The sequence below is a fragment of the Benincasa hispida genome, chromosome 9, assembly GCF_027475165.1.
Source record: "Benincasa hispida cultivar pf3 chromosome 9, pf3_genome.v1.1, whole genome shotgun sequence".
In the NCBI taxonomy this organism is placed as follows: domain Eukaryota; kingdom Viridiplantae; phylum Streptophyta; class Magnoliopsida; order Cucurbitales; family Cucurbitaceae; genus Benincasa; species Benincasa hispida.
The window spans coordinates 47,152,728-47,172,274 of NC_143486.1; the positions used below are offsets into that span (position 1 = coordinate 47,152,728).

General features: G+C 34.4%; 1 protein-coding gene across 1 annotated transcript; it reads left to right on the plus strand.

The window, feature by feature from the left end:
• The first annotated feature begins 13,249 nt into the window (after window positions 1-13,249).
• On the plus strand, window positions 13,250-16,741 carry LOC120084911 (RNI-like superfamily protein). The gene is made up of 6 exons (XM_039040720.2): window positions 13,250-13,582; window positions 13,829-13,962; window positions 14,700-14,869; window positions 15,056-15,133; window positions 15,545-15,689; window positions 16,168-16,741. The coding sequence occupies exons 1-6, from the start codon at window positions 13,417-13,419 to the stop codon at window positions 16,576-16,578; spliced, it is 1,104 nt and encodes a 367-aa protein (XP_038896648.1). The 5' UTR covers window positions 13,250-13,416; the 3' UTR covers window positions 16,579-16,741.
• The last annotated feature ends 2,806 nt before the right edge of the window (window positions 16,742-19,547 follow it).

The following is a 19,547-nucleotide window of genomic DNA, read 5'->3' on the forward strand; positions in this document are numbered from 1 at the left end:
TATATAATTTTCTCCGGCACTGATATTTACATAAAAAATTAGTCGAAGAACAATTATCGGAAAAAGCACAATCTTCTCTCCCTTCGTCCACTAGTTCAATATCTCCCTTACGAATATAATCTAAAAAATTTACTGTACCTTTCTTTGGAGATTGTTCACGACAACTTATTTTTTCCTTGCCCTTCCTTTAGCAAGAGATTGTTTAGAATCTTTACCATCTACTTCATTGATCTCTTGGCACAAACTTACAGGTTCATTAGGTTTGGAAGAACGAAAGATGTTGAATTTTACCTTTTCATCGTTCACCCTAAGTGTAAGCTTGCCATCATAAACATCAATCAAAGCTCTACTTGTGGCTAGGAATGACCGTCCAAGTTATTGGGTTGTATGTCCTAAAACTTGCAGCTTATAAAATTAAACATATTCTATTATCAATAAAGATGTTATTAAATATTTCTTCAATAAAGTTGTTATTGAATCTATTAATTGCATTCATAAAGTCTAAATCCAATAAACTAAGATCCATGGCTATTATATGAATATTTGAATTTTATGTAGAGACATAAAAATGGATCAAGTTTGAGTAAATAGTCAAAACGGTCTATAGTATATGATTAAGGTTGGGTACCTTATTCTGGTAACAATATTGGATGCGACCTACTCTATAGTTGTTACAAGTTATTGTAAAGATACTACAAACAAAATGATCCAAATTCGTTCATGTATTGACATGAGGAGTGAGGGCGTTCTATACCATGAGTTTGCATAAGATCGGACCAAGAAATAAGTCACTTTTAATATATAATACTGTTTATTGTTTAAGACTGACTATTTCGCTTAGATGACCTAGGTAACTCAATCTTAATCCTGAGCTAACTATGAACTCTTGTCTATTCGGGATTATCCTTAGATTTGCATGGGTGAGGGTTGACTCAACCGCGCCAGCTCAATAAGCCTCCCACTTCAGGGGTAAGATCGGGTAAATAGCTGGGGACATAGGGTACAAGACAGAATTCATGCCTACTCGGTTGGAATGATATCAATTTGAATTGTTCAAATTGAATTTCAATATGAAAATGTTCAAATTGAAATTAGGGTTTTGAGTTTGAATAAATTCAAAATAAAATTGGGGTTTGTTTAATTATATTCGATATAATTAACGTTTAATTTGTTGAAACTAAACGAAATTGGAGAGTTTATAATGTTTAAATATTGATTTAAATATTAATTCATGAATAAGATTCATGTTGGAAATTAGATGTGTGATTAATTTGATATTTGATATTAAATTAATTAAGTAATTAATTATGTTTAATTAATTAAAAATCAAATTAATTTCAATTTTAAAATTCAATTTGAGAAATTGAAATTGAAATGTTGAATTTGTTTAATTAGGAATTAATCAAATTAAATTTAATTAATTTGAAATTAATTAGTTTTTTGGGAAATTAAATTGGAAATTTGAGAAAGGGGAGTTTTCCTACTTTTCTTAAGCATGAGGTGTGTTCCTCATGTAATCACATAATTCCCACTTCAATTGTTAAAGCAGCTGCTGCCCAATTCCTTTGATGAGGTACTTGCATGCTGAAGGTTATTAATGTTGGGATTGGTATCCTAATTCTCCCGAAGTCTCGTAGTTTGTAATCTATACACATTGTTATGAATAAAATAAGAGTTATTTTATTTGGCATTTACTCATATCCAATAAACAAAGCTTCATAATTATTGTATGTAAACTTAAGCATGTATATGAGATACACAAGTGGAACATGCCTTAATTGATAACCTAAATAGGTCTGTAGTATAAGGATTAAGGAGAGATATCTGATCTTGGTGACACTACGGATACGACCCGCTTTGTAGTGGTTTGCAAATGTTGTGAATTACTACAAATGGTAGATCCTGGCCATTCATGTGGAGATATGCGAGCAGGGGTGTCCTATACAAAGAGTTTGTATAAGACCGAACCACGAGATGATTCGTCTCTGTATATAATGCCATTGATACTGGAGATTTACATCTCATCTAAACGACCATAGGTGACATGACCTCAATCTTGAGTGTTTTGGGAACTCCTGCCTTTGAGGGCAGTCCTTTGATTCGTATGCGTGAGAGTGGCCAGATTGCCAACTCAACATGCCTACCTTTTTAGGGACTTGTCTGATTTGGGAGCTGGGAACTTAGTTACAAAAAATGGAATTCAATCATTCCCTGAAGTAAGGGTAAGTAGATAGATTGCTCTCTTAAGGGCTAATTCTGGGGCTTGAACATAGTGGCCACTACTTCTCTTTGGAAGAGAGGACTTAGTCATAGTAGGACTATGACTTATGTTCATTAGAGGGATCAGTGGTACTTAAGGAGTTAGATGTAACTACAGGGGCATAACGGTTATTAGCCCAGCTGTACTTACGAGCGATCTGTGAAGGGTTATCGCACTGTTGATTAGTTGATATGGATACATAATATATCTGTAGGAAAGAGAGTTCAACTGTCGGTCTTTAGTAGAGTGCCTGGCAATTAACGGATGGTGGATCCCGTGACTAAAGAGTTTAGTCAGTTATTCACGTAATGTTGGAGCTTTGAGCTACAAATCCATAAGGTCCCCATGGTAGCTTAATGGATTCAAGTTGAGAATCAGTTCTTGGTGTTGATTTGAAATGTTCAAATTGACAAGAGGAAATTTGATTATATATGATATGATCGGGATGATGTATGAGATACGTCAAGTGGAGTGACACTACACGATAGTTCACTCAGCTGGCCGATAGCTAAATGATCGCGGAGCTTTTGCCAAACGATCGCGGAGCTTTTTCTAAACGATTGGGCATCGTCTATACAATAGACATTTGTCATCTTCCACTTGTTCAATCGTTTGCACAATTGTTCTTCCTCTAGCCTCTGCCTCTAACCAAGTACACATAGAGCCCACACTTTTGGATTCTCACACCGAGAATACCAAGGTAGCCATTGTGATGGTGTCATACTCAACTCGATTGAGTCGAGGTTATTGGAGCTCGTTCGTTGTGTTCGTGGTCTTGGAGTTCATTGTGTTCGTGATTGCTGTGATCGTGCTGTGTTGCAGTCGTAGTGTTCGAGCGTTCGAGTTTGCTGTCTTGTTGATTGAACGAGCGTTCATGATCATGGGAGATTGAAGATGAGTCTTCAAAAGTATGTATAATTCTATCACTTGATTTTATGTAAAGCATGCTGTAATTTTGTTTTGTCCATAGCCTGTATGTTTTCGTTTCTTGATTGTAATTGTTGTTGTTTAAATACAAATGGGATTTGGAATGATCATTCTGCTACTCATGAAAATCCTCATGTCCGATTTCCTTCAATTAAAACACTTAGAATTGAAAGAAGTTAATGGAGATGGAGCTGGAGAAATCAGTTTGGAGAATCCATCTTTTTCTCCCTCTCAAACCCAGAAATTCCTTCACCTAATTCACTCAAATTCGAGTTCCACCACTCAAATTCAAGGCTGAGAATAATAGAGAAGATCTTTGGATAGTTCACTATCGATTTGAAGCTGAATTAACGAGAAGAACAGCTTGGATAAGGGAGAATTCATTAAAAGTAAGTTCAACTTGAAACCCACTTTAGTTTTTCTGAAATAGCATGCTTTAAAGCTCAAATTAAATGTAATTAGAGTGCTTATTGATTATGTTTGCTTTCGTTGCATGCTTATGTATTCCATCACAAAGATGGTGGGAATTTTAACATCTTCTTCCATGTCTAGGACCATAAAATTTGCTGGAAAGATGAAATCGCCGACCTTAACCAGAACATCCTCTACTACACCACAAGGGTAAGTGAGGGAACGATCTACCAACTGCAATGAGATCATCGTCGATTGTACCTCTCGTATGTCTAGTTTCCTGTACAAAGATAAAGACATTAGATTAATTGAGGCTCCTAAATCACATAATAATGCCTTGTTTACTGTTAGATTCCTTATAGTTAGGGAATTGTAGAACTCCTAGGATCCTTCAATTTTTGTGGTAGCTTCTTTTGAAATATCACACTACATTCCTCATTTAAACTAACCATATCATACGTTTCAAACTTCTTCTTTGAAGACAACATTTCCTTCATGAACTCCACATAGTTTGACATTTGTTCCAACGCATCTGCAAAAGGAATATTAATGTGAAGCTGCTTAAAAATATCCAAAAAATTAACAAACTGATCATTCAATTTCTTTTTCTGAAAGCACCAGGGATAGAGGATTTTATTTAACACAACAGGTGGAGGTAGAATTACTCCCTAATTTGGATGATACATGACTATCACCCTTTTTCCTTTGATTCTCATTACCAGCTGTCGGACTCAATACCACCTGTTCCTCTATTTGATCTGTCAGAGGATGCATAATATTTCTCACACTTCTCAATGTTATTGATTTGCACTCTTCCCTAGGGTTTTTCTTCGTACAGTTAAGGAAAGTTCCTTTGTTCATAGTATTCAATGTAGCAGCAATCTGGCTAACCTGAACCTCAATGTTCTGGGTAGTCTTTCCATGACTCGTTATTGTACTCTCCAAGAAATTAGTTCTACTCCTTGACTCCTTTATGAAATCCCCAAGAAAAGCCTCCACAAATGGTTTCTTTTCAGAAAAACCTGGAAGTGCCTACAAAACATTCTTATTGTTAGCATATGAAAAATTCTCATGATTGCGCAAACCTGGGTGATAATGAGTTGGTTGGTTCATCTGATAAGAATTTTGTTGGGCTCTTTGAAATTGGTTCACTTAGCACACATAATTTGTTTGCTCCGGGTTAGGTACCTCCCATGATGTAAGTTCAATACAAACTGCCATCGATACAATCGATGGTTGAGTACCTGTGGACAAAAGATTAATGGCATTAGTCAAAGTAGCCATCTGCACCTTTAAAGCATTTACCTCATCGAGTTCATAAATTCTAGCCACTCTAGATGAAGATCGTTCTGGGGGCCAATTATAGCTCGTGGCAGCCATGTCCTCCTATAATGCCCGAGCAATATCAGCAGTTTTTGCAAAAATTGAGCCACCTGCAGCAGCATCTAAGATGGATTTCGTTAAACTGGTCAACTCATTGTAGAACAACTGGATTTGTAACCAGTCATAGTATCCATGCTAGGGACGCTTCCACAACAACTTCTTATAGAGCTCCTATGCCTTGAATAACTGCTCGTCCTCTCTCTTGAATATGCCAATTTCTGTTCTCAGTCTACTTGTTTTCGCATGAGGGAAGAATTTATTCAAAAAGGCTTGAGCCAGCTCATCCCATATGGTGATGCTTCCCATAGCAAGTGACTCCAACCAATCTTTCGTCTTGTCCTGCACATAAAAAGGAAACAATCTCAATCAAATAGCATCATAAGAGACTCTATTTATTTTACCGTCCTGCTAATTTTCAGGAAAGAGCGGATATGCTTATGCGGATCTTCATGTGGAGTTCCTCTGAATGAAATGTCCCGTGTCATCTGAATTAAACCAGGTTTTAGCTCAAAATTATTGGCATTAATTGGGGCCTCAGCAATGCCTGTCTGGGTTGTAGGGACAGCTGGTTGGAAATAATCTCTGATAGTTCTAACAGCTCTCCCTTGGTCTCCCATGGCGTCAAACTCAACTCTTATGTTCCTTCTTACTCTTCTTAAAGTCCATTCAAGTTTTGGATCACAAGGAACAAGTTCAGCCTATTGACTTCTTCGCATACACAGGATTCTACAACAACTACAAAAAAAAAAAAAAAAAAAAGAAAAAGAAAGAAAGAAAGAAAACAAAAACAAAAAGGCCCAAATTAAGATCAACTCAGTCTTTAGCAATATTAAGCTTGGAAAATGTTTTTTGCCAGTCCCAGGCAACAACGCCAAAAACTTGACGATGAGCAAGTGCACGCAATCGAAGTAATAAATCCCAAATAGGGTATCGTCCTCAGGGACTGGCGTGAGCAAAATTTTCCTAACTTAACTATCACAATTCTTCGTCAATTTTATCTAGGCAACCAAAATATGATTTTTATCTATAACTACGGATAACAAAAATTCAGTCACACACAAGAACAATTCAGAGCAAAACAATTCCAGGGTATTGTTTCATTTAGGGAATACAATGAATATAACATGCAATTGATTGAAATTGATAGATTGAGGCTAGAAGTTCTAAAATTAGGAAATCCTCTCTCGAGCTCAAACAATCCTAATAACTACTAATTAACCCGAATCTCTTCTATTGCTTGAATAGTTACAACATGAAGACCCTTCAATCGCACCCCTTATTATTCTAAATTCACTTTCATGCAATTTCGAATAACAATCTAAATTATTGGGTCCAACGAATTAAATTCTCTCTCGAGACATCTAATTAACTTAAGTTCATTCAATTAGTGGCCAGTTAATCAAAAGCATTAAACACAAATAATTTAGAAATCCATGAAAAATCAATAAATTGTAAATTCAATATTCAAAATAACATCCCTAAAATCCACAAACACCCTAGAATAGAAGAGTTTAGCCACACATGATTCTGATAAAGTATTCAACAAAAAAAAATCAAGAGTTTAGCCACACATGATTCTGATAAAGTATTCAACAAAAAAAAATCATTATGGCAGAAAATAAATTAACAAAGAAGAACGATCTCCTCTCAATAGGTTCGAATCCCAATCACGATCTTCTTAACTCTCACCATGAATGCCAGATTATTCTTTAACAAACCGCTCGATCACGGTAAATCTTCCTATCATGATCAATCCAAAAAATGCTCTCAGATCAACTCTCAATCGAAATCTCTAGTCTTCAACCAAAAAACTATCATAATTGCTTTGTTTCAGCTTCTATACGGACTAGAATTTAGGTACAATCTATCAAAGTCAGCTCACTTTTTCTCCTCCTCTCTTCCTCTTCAGACCTGATGGCATAATGCTGTTATTTATAAAATGCTCACAGCATTGCAACGCTGGGGCATCATGCTAGTCGCGCGTCAAAGTCGTAGCGTTGCAACGCTACCTTATTTCTAATTGTTCTCGGGTCTACAACGTTAGGGAGCCGCGTTGCAATGCTATTCCAACGCTGGCTCCCTCGAATTGCCTTCCAAATTTGCCTCTTTTCTTGATCTTGGGTCCTTGGTTTCTTCCTAATTCCATAGCCAACCTATAATTACTCAAATTGGAGTTTTGCCCCGGGATTTTTTTTTTATCATTTTCGCACAAATTGCTTATGATGCTTAGTTTCTTGAAATTACTCAATAAACCATGTCAAACAAAACAAAACTAGCAATATTAGTTCTAAATTTGAAGGTAATAAAAACACTTTTTAGCTACTTTTCATGGCCTCCTCCATTAGATTGGACTATGAGGTTTCTATGTTGTGCCTGTTTGTTGTTTTTAAGGGGCATTAGCTAGTCGTCTTTTCAGCGACTATCCCCTTGGAGGGTTGTAAATGGGATTCAGAACAACTCAAACTCCATAAATGGATAGGATCTCTTAGGTCTATTCCCAACCTTGACTCTCTATTCAGTAGCATCGTTGGGGCCGACCTCTGAGGTCTGGAATTGGAGAGTTACACTTACAAGAGTTACTAAGTGTTAGTAAGTTCTTGATCGAAACCAGTAACTAAATATCTACAGGAATAAAGAGTTATTCTAGAGTTAGTATTTACTCAAGAATGTCTTGCTTTAGTGAAGAAGTATTTGACTACCCCTCGGTGGCATCTATTCTGACTCACTAAAGTATCATTGCAAATAAATAATGAAATTCAGTTACATTATTATTTTTGCAAAAATTTGATTGGTTTTGAAAAGCAATTTACTGATTAGAATTTGTTTATATTTTTAGCATGTTGAATTCTTCTAAATCACTCGCTTCCGATAAATTTAATGGTTTTAAATTTTTAATATGGAAATCAAATATAAATGCAATACTAGCAAATGATGATTTAAGGTATGTTTTTAACCGAGGAATTTCCTTTGACTCCCAACTCATATGCAAACCAAAAAAATAGTTTGGAATGCTTATGACAGATGGATTAGGGTAAATGATAAAGCTCGATCTATATATTAGCAAGCATATCTGATATACTAGTTTACGAAATTCGAGAACATAGTTTTCGTCAAAGAAATCGTGGATTCATTATAGACGTTGTTTGGACAATTTGTCAGAAACGAAATTCTCGAAGATGTTTATAACTATAACATAAAGGATAGAACCTATATTAATGAACATGTTCTGGATATGTTAAAAGTAATAAACACAAATGTCATAGATGACCGAAACTAAGAAAGCACAACAAAGTATATATATTTACTAGTTATTGAAACATGTTTAGTGGAAAATGATAAATGAACTTGAATACTTGATTCAGGTGCCGATAATCATATTTGCATTTTCGCTCAAGAAACTAGCACCTGGAGACAGCTTACTGAAGGCAAGACAACTTTTAAGGTAGGGATCAAAGAGGTTGTCTCAGCTAAAACAGTGGATGAAGTTATTTATTGAAGATAGATTCATTTTACTTGAAAATGTCTATTATGTTTCAACTATGAGGATGAATTTAATATCCATCTCATGTTTGCTATAACAAAAATATAAAGTTTTTTTTGAAGTTAATGAAGTATTCATTATATCAAAAGGTATTAAAATATGTTATGCAAAACTAGAAAATAACTTATATATGTTAAAACCAACTAAGACAAAAGTTGTTTTGAATGTAAAGTTGTTTAAAACAGTTAAAACTCAAAATAAAAGGTAAAAAATTTATCCTAATACCTATCTTTGGACTTAAGACTTGACCACATTAATCTCAATAGGATTGGGAGATTGGTTCAGAGCGGACTCCAAAATCAGTTAGAAGAAAATTTTTTACCTCCGCGTGAATCTTGTCTTGAAGGTAAGATGACTAAAAGATCTTTTACGGAAAAAGGTCTTAGAGCCAAAAAACCCTTAGAACTTGTGCATTCTGACCTCTGTAGTCCGATGAATGTTAGAGCACACAGAAGGTATGGATATTTCATCAGTTTTATTGATGAATATTCTAGATATGGCTATATTTACCTAATGCATTATAAGTCCGAAATCCTTAAAAAGTTTAAGGAATATAAGACAAAAGATGAAAACCAATTAGGTAAAAAGATTAAAACACTTCGATCAGATCAAGATGGTGAGTGGATTTAAAATTCTAGGACTATTTGATAAAACACGAATTTCAGTCTTAACTCACAGCACCCGGTACACCTCAACAGAATGATGTAGCGGAAAGGAGAAATAGAACCCTGTTAGACATGGTTCGCTCTATGATGAGTTATGCTCAGTTACCTAATTCATTTTGGGGACATGTAGTAGAGACCGTCGTTTACATTTTGAACAAGGTTCCCTAAAAAGTGTTTCTAAAACACCTTATGAGTTATGGAGATGATGTAAAGGCAGTATACATCACTTCAGGATTTTGGGATGCCCGACACACGTGTTGGCTGAGAATTCAAAGAAGTTGGAATGTTGATTGAAAGTATGACTATTTATAGGATACCTAAAAGAAACAAAAGGTAGTCTATTTTATGATCCTCAAGAGGATAAAGTATTTGTATCGAAAAATGTAACATTCTTAGATGAGAACCACATAAGAAATTATCAACCTTGTAGTAGGTTAGTATTAAATGAAATATCCACGAAATCTACAGATAAATCAATAAGGGTTGTTGATCAGGTTGGTCATTCAACAAGGGTTGTTGATGAAACTGATCCATCACATCTTGCTCAAGAGTTGAGAGTGCCTCGACGTAGTGGGAGGATTGTTCAATAGCCTAATCGTTACATGAGTTTGACAGAAACTCCGGTCATCATACCTGATGATGGCTTGAAGGATCCATTGACCTTTAAACAGGAAATGGAAGATGTGGATCAAGACCAATGGATAAAAGCCATAGACCTCGAAATGGAGTCTATGTACTTCAATTTAGTCTGGGAACTTGTAGATTAACCAGATGGGGTAAAATCTATTGGTTGCAAATGAATCTACAAAAGGAAACGAGGCCAAGTTGGAGGCACAAACCTACAAAACTAGACTCGTGGAAAAAGGGTTTACCCAAAGAGAGGGGGTGGACTATGAAAAAACCTTCTCTCTAGTTGCCATGATTAAGTCAATTAGAATACTTTTATCCATTGCTGCCTTTTATGATTACGAAATATGGAAAATGGATGTCAAGACCTTTTTGAATGGCTATCTTTGAAGAGAGAATCTATATGTCTCAACCAGAGGGGTTTATTGAACAGGGTCAAGAGCAAAAGGTTTGCAAGCTTAAAAGATCCATTTATGGGTTGAAACAAGCATCCCGATCCTGGAATATAAGATTTGACACCGCAACCAAATCTTATGGCTTTGAATAGAACATCGACAAACCTTGTGTGTACAAGAAAATTGTCAACAAAACTGTAGCTTTTCTAGTGTTATATGTTGATGATATCCTACTTATCGAGAATGAGGTAGAATTTCTTGCTGACGTTAAGAGATGACTATCATCACAATTTCAAATGAAAGATAAGAGAGATGCATAGTATGTTCTTGGAATCCAAATAGTTTGGAATCGCAAGAACAGAACGCTAGTCTTATCTCAGACATCTTATATTGACAAGATGTTGTCTAGATTTAAGATGCAAAATTCCAAGAGGGGTCTATTAACTTTTAGGCATGAAATTCATTTGTCTAAGGAACAATGTCCTAAGACACCTCAAGAGGTTGAGGTTATGAAACAAATTCCTTATGCATCAACAGTTGGCAGTTTAATGTATGCCATGTTGTGTACACGGCAGATATCTACTATGTAGTTGGTATAATCAGCAGATTTCAGTCCAATCATGTATATAATCATTGGACTGCTGTTAAAAACATCCTCAAGTATCTTCAGAGAATGAAGAACTATATGCTCGTGTACGATGCTAAGGATCTGATCCTTATAAGATACACTGATTCTGATTTTCAAACTGATGTGGATTCTAGGAAATCTACTTCAAGATCAGTATCCATTCTAAATGGAGGAGTAGTAATATAGAGAAGTATAAAGCAAAGCTATATTGCTGACTCCACCATGGAAGCGGAATATGTAACTACATCTGAAACAACAAAAGAAGTAGTATGGCTAAGGAAGTTCTTGATCGATTTGGAAGTCATTCCAAATATGCATATACCAATCACTCTCTATTGTGATAATAGTAAAGTAGTTGCAAACTCAAGAGAACCGAGAAACCATAAGCGCGGGAAGCACATTGAGCGTAAGTACCATCTCATCAGAGAGATAGTACACCGAGGAGACGTGATCATCATGCATATTGCCTCAGAAGACAATCTAGCTGATCCATTTACAAAGGCCCTCATAGTTAAAGTATTTGAGGGTCACATAGTCAGACTAGGACTATGAGACATACAACTTTAGGGCAAGTGGGATAATTCATGGGTATCTGATGCCCTAGTTTATTGTATTTATTTCCCCCTACTCAGTATTATGTATATGTAAACTCACTAGAGTTTAGTCCAAGTAGGAGTTTGTTGGGTTGTATGTCTTAAAACTCACAGTATGTAATCTTTAGACATATTCTATTTTGCAATAAAGTTGTTATTGAGATTTATTCAATAAAGCTGTTATTGAACATGTAAATTGTATTTTGTTAGAGCCTAAATCCAATAAACTAACGAACCCATGACTATAGCATGAATACTTAAACTTTGTGTAGAGACATAAAATTAGATCAAGTTTGAGTACATAGTCAAAACGGCCTATAAGTATAAGGATGAGGTTGGGTACCTTACCTTGGGGATACTATGGATGTGACCCACTTTATATATGATACAAACGAGGTGATCCTGAAATTGTTCATGTGAAGCCATGCGAGTGGAGCCATCCTATGCAAAAGATGTTTGCATAAGACCGGACCACGAAATAGTCATTTTTCTTTGTTATGCCATTTACCGTTAAAACTGACTATTTCAATTCAATGATCTAAGATAACTCGATCTCAATCTTGAGCTAACTATGAACTTCTGTTTATTTGAGATTATCTTTTAATCTGTAATGGTGATAGTGGCTTAACATCGCCGTTCAATAGACCTCCCATTTTAGGGGTAAGATTGGGTAAATAGCTGGAGATATAGTTCTGTAAGATGGAATTCACTCCTACTCGCTTTCAGGGTTGGTAGATAATTAAACATTTGATTATCAAATTAAACGAAATTGGAGAGTTGAAAAATATTTAAATATGATTAAAATATTAATTACATGAATGGAGATTCATGTTCGGAATATGTGTTATATTAATTTAGTATTTGATATTATATTAATTTAATTAATTATTCAGAATTAATTTTTTTAAAAATTAATGAATTTTATTTAAATATTAATTGTTGAATTAATATTGAATTTCATTTCTGAAATATGAATTTATTGGAAATTAAAATTAAATTATTAAATTGATTTTTTTTAAAAAAAATCAATTAAAAAATGAAAAATGGGAATTGAATGAGATTTTCCCACTTTTCTCACTATTTGAACACCTCAAATTCCACTTAAGATGTTGTTTTTGTGTCAAAATTAAATGCAATTGGATTGCATGAAGATATTCTTTAAAAGATGAAGAGTTCTTTAAAAAATGCAATTGGAAATGGTTCATGAAAAATGATTTTTAAAGAAGAAAGGGTTCTTCCTCAGTAGTTGCACCAAAACTGAAAAATCTCCAAAATTCCCTTCACGTTTCTTCTCTTTTTAGATTCCACCCTCTAATCTAAGGCCAGGAGAATAGTAGAGAGGATCTTGTGGTAGTCTACAACAAGTTCGTGATCAATTCGAGGAAAGTCGTTTCTGGATTGGATGATTTCTTCAAAAGTAATTTTTTGAAACCCTAAAATTATTTTTCTGATCAAGCATGCTTTAAATCTAAAATTAATATAGTTAGAGTGCTTAAGATCCTAATTGTCATGTTGAATATCAACACCGACACTATCATTGTTTATCGCAGATAGACAGTGAAATTTTACTATATTTATAAACATTTTGGTTCATTTTTCTATATTCGAAAACTAACCCTTCTTAAAAATTACATGTAAATTTTATATTCTAATAAATTATTAATTTTTGGATTTTCTATTAAAAGCATTAATTTTTCGATTTTTTTTTTTTTGAGCATGGGATTAATTTTTCTAAGTATTCAAATATGTATTTTAATATTTTGAAATAAAATTGATTTTCAACCGTGACTAAAATAAAACAAAATTCCACAATTTTATTGTGGTGCCTGTTAAAAAAAGAATTGAAAAAAAAAAAAATCAAAATTTTACAAAGCCTCCTTTGCCTCTATCGTCCCTATAACTCGATTGTTCATTACTACCATCAATGTTTTTTCTTCTCTTCTTCTTTTTTCCCATTTCTTCTTGTTTTCCCAATCCTTAAATTTGATGGAAACACTCAAAGAAGCGAAGATCATTGCGAAGACTTTTGTAAAGCTTGATTTGAATCAGAAATCCAATTCAAAGCCTGCTTATTCTAATCCCTTCGCTACATCTACATCTCTCGATTTGAATCAGAAATCCAGTTTCAAGCCTACTACGTCTCAATCCTCTGGTAAATCCCTCTCTTTCTCATTTTTTCTAGCCAACTGTGAAATTGTAACTTGAGGGAGTTATTGGGTTTTCTTTTTCTCTTCTCATAGTTTTGATTTGAATTCATTGATTCTGAACTTTTGAAGGAAAAGATAATGTTTCGAGCCCTAATTTGGCGACCCAATTTGCTAATTTTCTGGCATTTGCGTGCTGTACCCACGAGTTTTGTTCTGCAATTATGTGATTCAAGTTCTTGTTTTGGTTATAGGAACAGGATTGCCCTTTGAGAGGAAGAAACCTCCAAGTTTAGTTAGTTTGTGCGTTGGAGTTATTGGCAAGCATTTGGAAGATATAATTCCTGACTTGGATGAGATTAGTGCCAACTTTCCGTCAGATGTGAAGGTTGGTTTGGTTTAGAATTTGTTCTTTATGTTCAATTAAATCGACCAAATGAATTAATTTAAGTCGGTTTCGATGATTTTTTTAGATTTCTCCTTGCACTCTTGAACGTTATTTGGATTTGGGGTAGGTGAATTTAGTTCATATGTTTGTGTTCTGCTGAGAAAATATGATCAACCGACATATATATTTGATAAAGAAAGAATATGGTTTAGGTATAGTTATGTATGTCATTTCTATATTTCAATGCTGGTATCAGTTTCATATCCATTCGATTTCGTGTTTTGACTTGAATTTATTAACCTCAGTAGTCTGTGTCATTAATGTGTTAAATGCAATTGTGCAACGGAAGTATTGATGTTGGGCTGATTTTGGGCCAACAATTATTTAGCACCAATTATCCACCTCACTATTGGAATGGATTAGTTTAAGTATTACGACCATACTTGAGCCGGATGTGTTCTTAGGTTGTACAACTCTATCCTTGAGTTCTACGTATGAGCTTAATTGAGAGAAAATTGAGACTTTTAAATGATTAGACTAAATTCATACAAATTTAGAAGTATAGTGGAAAAAGTTAGGATTTAACACAGAAATTTCCCAAGAGTTGTTGTATGGAGTACCTCCATCTTCTCTTATGAGGCTTTGGGTTATTGCAATTTATCATGCTGTACTTGTATACTGTTAACAGAAAGCTTGTCATGTGATCTGCGTTCTTTATTTGTTTTCTGGAATTACAGAAATCACTAGCAGCAGTTGCCCGAAGAAGAAAATTACTGGACGACGATATTATTATCTCCCTAGCAGATAGTTCGTGGGAAACCCTCAACGTTTCTGGTTCAGAAGTTTCTGATTTTGGGTTAGCAGAAGTTGCCAAGACATGCAAATTTCTTAGAGCTGTGGATATTAGGTGTGGAGGACACAAGTTCCATTGATGAATGAACTTCTTTTTGTTTTTGTCCTCTGTTGTTCAATAGCATAAATGAAGTTTTATATTTCTTCACTATGTTAAACAAGCAAGGCTCTGTCTTGTAGTTGCAATTTCACCATTTGTTTAGTTTTGAGTATCTTTTGATTAAGAAGAATTTTTATGCAGTCGATGCAACAAGATCACGGCTGCTGGTGTTTCTGAGCTTGTTCAGCATTGTTGTTCCTTGGAGACACTGCGTTGCGGGTACGTACCTACTCCCTTGCCATTGATACACTTTTGAAAGATATATTGTCGGTTATTTTACATCTATTCTATATGATAGTTCTGAGATTACATAGGTAGTTTACTGCTAAAGAAGTTGCTATCACTTCCACTTATCCTTCAAAGTATCTCCAAGGAAAGCTTTAACGACCTCATGTGCATAAAACTTGAACAAATAGTGAAATCTCCAATTTCATCTAGTAGATCGGTGCCTTATTCGTCTGTAACATATAGATCTAAGGCTCTATTTACTTGATGATTAGAACATGAGCTTGTTGATTTCCTAATTTTGTTGCACTGTGCTGTCATTCTGGCTCTATATGTATATGTATATATTTGTATTTTGACTAGGAGTAATAACCTTATAACAGGATATGAACAAAAATGTTGCAGAGGGTGTCCGAGGAGCGATGACACGGCACGAAGGTCCTTGGATATATTTAAACCAAGGCTGGATGATATAGAAGGAGATTCATGGGAGGAGCTTGATACAGCTGAAATTGCCAATGGGGCACAATCACTTCGGTGGTTAGTCTGGGTAGGGTACCTTCTTTGATCTATCCCCAATTTGGTATTTATTTTCATTATTTTCCCTGCTTTCCTTTTTAGATAAGAAACAAATACCATCCTTCCGTTTGGATTGTAAGAAAGTTCATTGATTAGGAATCATGTCCCTAGAAGTAGGCGACTACTTCTATCATTTTTCTAACAATGAGTGACTCGGTGAAATGTCAATTTTCCTGAAAATGTGCCTGAAGTTTAGGTTCAAGAACAGTAATTGGCATGGCCTTTTGGCCTTCCACATGAGGTTGGAGATTTGATCCTCCATCCTACAGTTGTTGTACTAAAAAAGACACAGTAGGTTCGACAACATATCGACATTTTGCCGGGCAACTAATTTATGAATTCCAGTGCCTTTTGTTTTCATGGTGGTTGTAGAAGTGGGAAATCTTGCATCCATGAAAGAGTCCCCTATCAATTCTAATCATTTGTGCTTTCTTTTTCACTCCCTGCAGCCAAAAATAGATAAAGATTCCTTGGAGATTTTCTCCACAGAATGTCCACGCATTACAATAAACCCAAAGCCATCACCTTTCGGTTTCAGGGGGAAGCGAGTTCCAGGGGAAGCGTTGCCAAACATTGCATTAGATGAACACGCCATAGTTGATATCAATCCCGAGACATGGGCAGTGGGCAGACCCACAGCAAAGGCTCCAGTTTCTCCATCAAATCCTTCAGAATTGTCTTTGGCTGAGAAATTCAGACTTGCATTTGTGGAAAGGGACACACGGTTAGCTCCAAAACGAGCCAAGAATGCGAGGCAACATCAAAGACGTGCGGAGAGGGAGTGGATGACAACGAGTACAAGAGCCAAGGCTCTGGTCTTGGCTTCTCAAGCAAGTAAAACTTTGCAGAGTCGCACATAGCTATTAGCTACAACAGTTTCTCCTTACATTTTGATTATTAAGAACATACATGAGGTTCGACTTCCTCATAATTTCTATACTATTATGAGATCCGAATGCAAGATCGATAAATGTAATGTACCATACAAAAAGTAATTTCAATCCTGGCTCTCTTTTTGAATAAGTTTGCCTGCTATGTTGTGTTGTCTATCGATCGAGATTTGGAAGCAGGATACAAGTAGAGTTAAAGACAAGGAGCCATAGATCAATATACATTGTTCAATCACAATCTATGCAACTTTAAAATTACATGAGGCAGGGAAAGTAATAATGTAAAACGTTTTCAAAAAGTGGGTAACAAAAAAAATGTGTTTTTCAAAAAGCAGTTTTAATTTAAACTATTTAAAATAAAAGCACTCAGTATGTTTGATTATAAGTTTGCTTGGTTTTTTATATATCTAAATGTTTCTATTAATGTAGAAAAATTACTATAAATGACAACTATTAAGTTCTGTGAATTCTTAGACAAATTCATTTTTGGTCCTTGAGATTTGAGTTTGGTGTCTATTTGGTCTATGAGGTTTCAAAAGCAACACTTTAATCTTCTGGGTTTAAAAAATCATTCTAAATGGTTCATAGAGTTAATTGATTGTTAGTCGACCTAACAGAATGATGATGTGATAGTTCATTAGGGATGAAATTTTACTAATGTGTCATTTTAAATGAGTTAGCGGAAAAAAAAGAAAAAAAAAAAGAAGAAAGAATTTACATTATTTATTTCTCTTAACCATGTGTCATTTTCTCTTTCCTTTCAATCTATGCTCTCTTTGTTCTTCGTCTTCCCCCTCCTTTCAACACATCTTGCTGCATTGTAATAATTATTGTCCTGTCCAAGGCATTTTCATTTTCCTTCCTTTTTATGGAAACAAGTAATTAAACAAAGTTCGTATATTTCCTTAAATCTCACTTTCAATAAGCAAATTCAATACAAATTATTCAAACAATATCAATACATGTTCTCATCTCACCCGAAATTTAACCCTTTATATTCAATCTTAGGGTAAAGAGTATTGATCTCAGGCAAGATTATTGCATTTAGATCGAGATTACGTAAACAACCGTGCAAACCACTTTTTTTTTTTGTGTCAACAACATGCATAAAGAAACCCAAAATATTTCCTAAAGCAAAAAATATTTCGTGATTTTGTGCAGAGATATGGGTTGAGAGCGTTTCTAAAAGTTTTGTAAAATGTTTTTAGAGCAAAACTTGTTGAGCAAGCCAATAGGTGGGTTCCTAAAACGATTATATAATAATCATAATAAACGTTTTAATAATCAATCCAAAAACGTTGAGTGAAATTATTTTTTTCATTTTTTACTTAAATTTCAGGGCACGACCTTGACTGAGATGTCCCTAAGAGAAACTCTTTGAATGAGTTTTTATAAAAGGATGCTAGTTTTGTAATGTAAAAAGTTAAAAGGGTGATTTTGGACAATTTTTCCGGTAACCTCTGAAAATAAGTAGATATAAGATAATAGATAGATTGTAACTGCCTATCATGCAAACTAATTAACAGTAGAAAAGAAAATTAACCCACTCAGTTCTGTTGAACAATCCATTTGATACCTCTGTCTTTAGATGATTGAAAAAATTTCTTGAAACTATCTTCTAAGCTAAAGTTGAGTTTGATTAATAATAACAGAAAATTAAATCTTCTATTAATTCATTATATATAGGCAAATTGCAAAACCCACCCTTAAAATATGGTATTAGTTGCAATTATTAGGGGCGTTCATGGGTTGGGTTGGGTTGAAAGACTTTTTAGACCCAATCCAATTGTTCGGGTTGTAAATTTTTTCAACCCAAATAATCCTTATTAAAAAATGAATCCAACCCAACCATGGTTGGGTTGGTTCGGATTAATCGAGTCATTTATTTAAAATTTTGTTCTAAAAGATTGCAAAATGTAAATATGTAAAAAATCTAATTCAACTATTTTCATATATTGAATTAAGATTAACCACTCAATTTCAATTTATAGTAAAGTACAAAAAAACTACTTCTAAGAGTTGTTGAAGAATAAATTATTCAAAAATATTGAAATTAAATAAAATCAAAATCAATATATGTATAAATAATTGTATTACAAGTAATAAAAAATATATTTTAAAGTTAATAATAAATTCGGGTTGGTTCGGGTTGGTTTGGGTTATATTAGGTGTAAATGATTCAATACAAGAATGGAATTTCAAATTAGAAACCAACAACCTGACTCTGATACCAATTGAAGGAACTCATATGAGGAGAACCTTGAGTGGAAGCGGATCGACCAAATTCCATTAATTATCAGTAAACATACAAATAGATATGCATTCAAAATTAAATTACAAAATGCTTTATAAAGAAAATGGGTTTCAAAAAACCTTACCTTTGAAGAACCTTTCTTCACCTTTCTCCCTCGAACAGTTACAAACAACTTGAAAACATCAAGAATTTCTTGAACCAAAACCCGGACACAACCACAATGCTACCTCGGTATTTTCAAGGTGAGAACACAGGAGTGGTGGACTCTGACCATTTTGGCTAGGAGGGAAAATGGATTAAGGTGGAAGAAGAAGAAGATTGAGAACTTTCTTCGCACAAGACAAAGACATAGAACTCTTCTGTAAAACTCGCAATCCTTCGTCAACAACGTTCAAAACATAGAGGAAGAAGAAAAAACTATATTTCTTTTATTCCTCTTGCCATAAAAGATAACCACCTCCACCAAAGTGGGTGGAGAGAAAACATGGGGAAGGGAGTTGTAACTCCCTTCCTTAATATTCAAATAATAATATAATATAAATAAATATGATAACTAACTTATCATATTGTATTTATATTAAATTATGTATTATATCCAATATGACATATAATCTACAGTTTTAATATTATGTCATATACAATTAAACTTTAGTTTCTTTTCTTTATTATATGACATTTAATATAA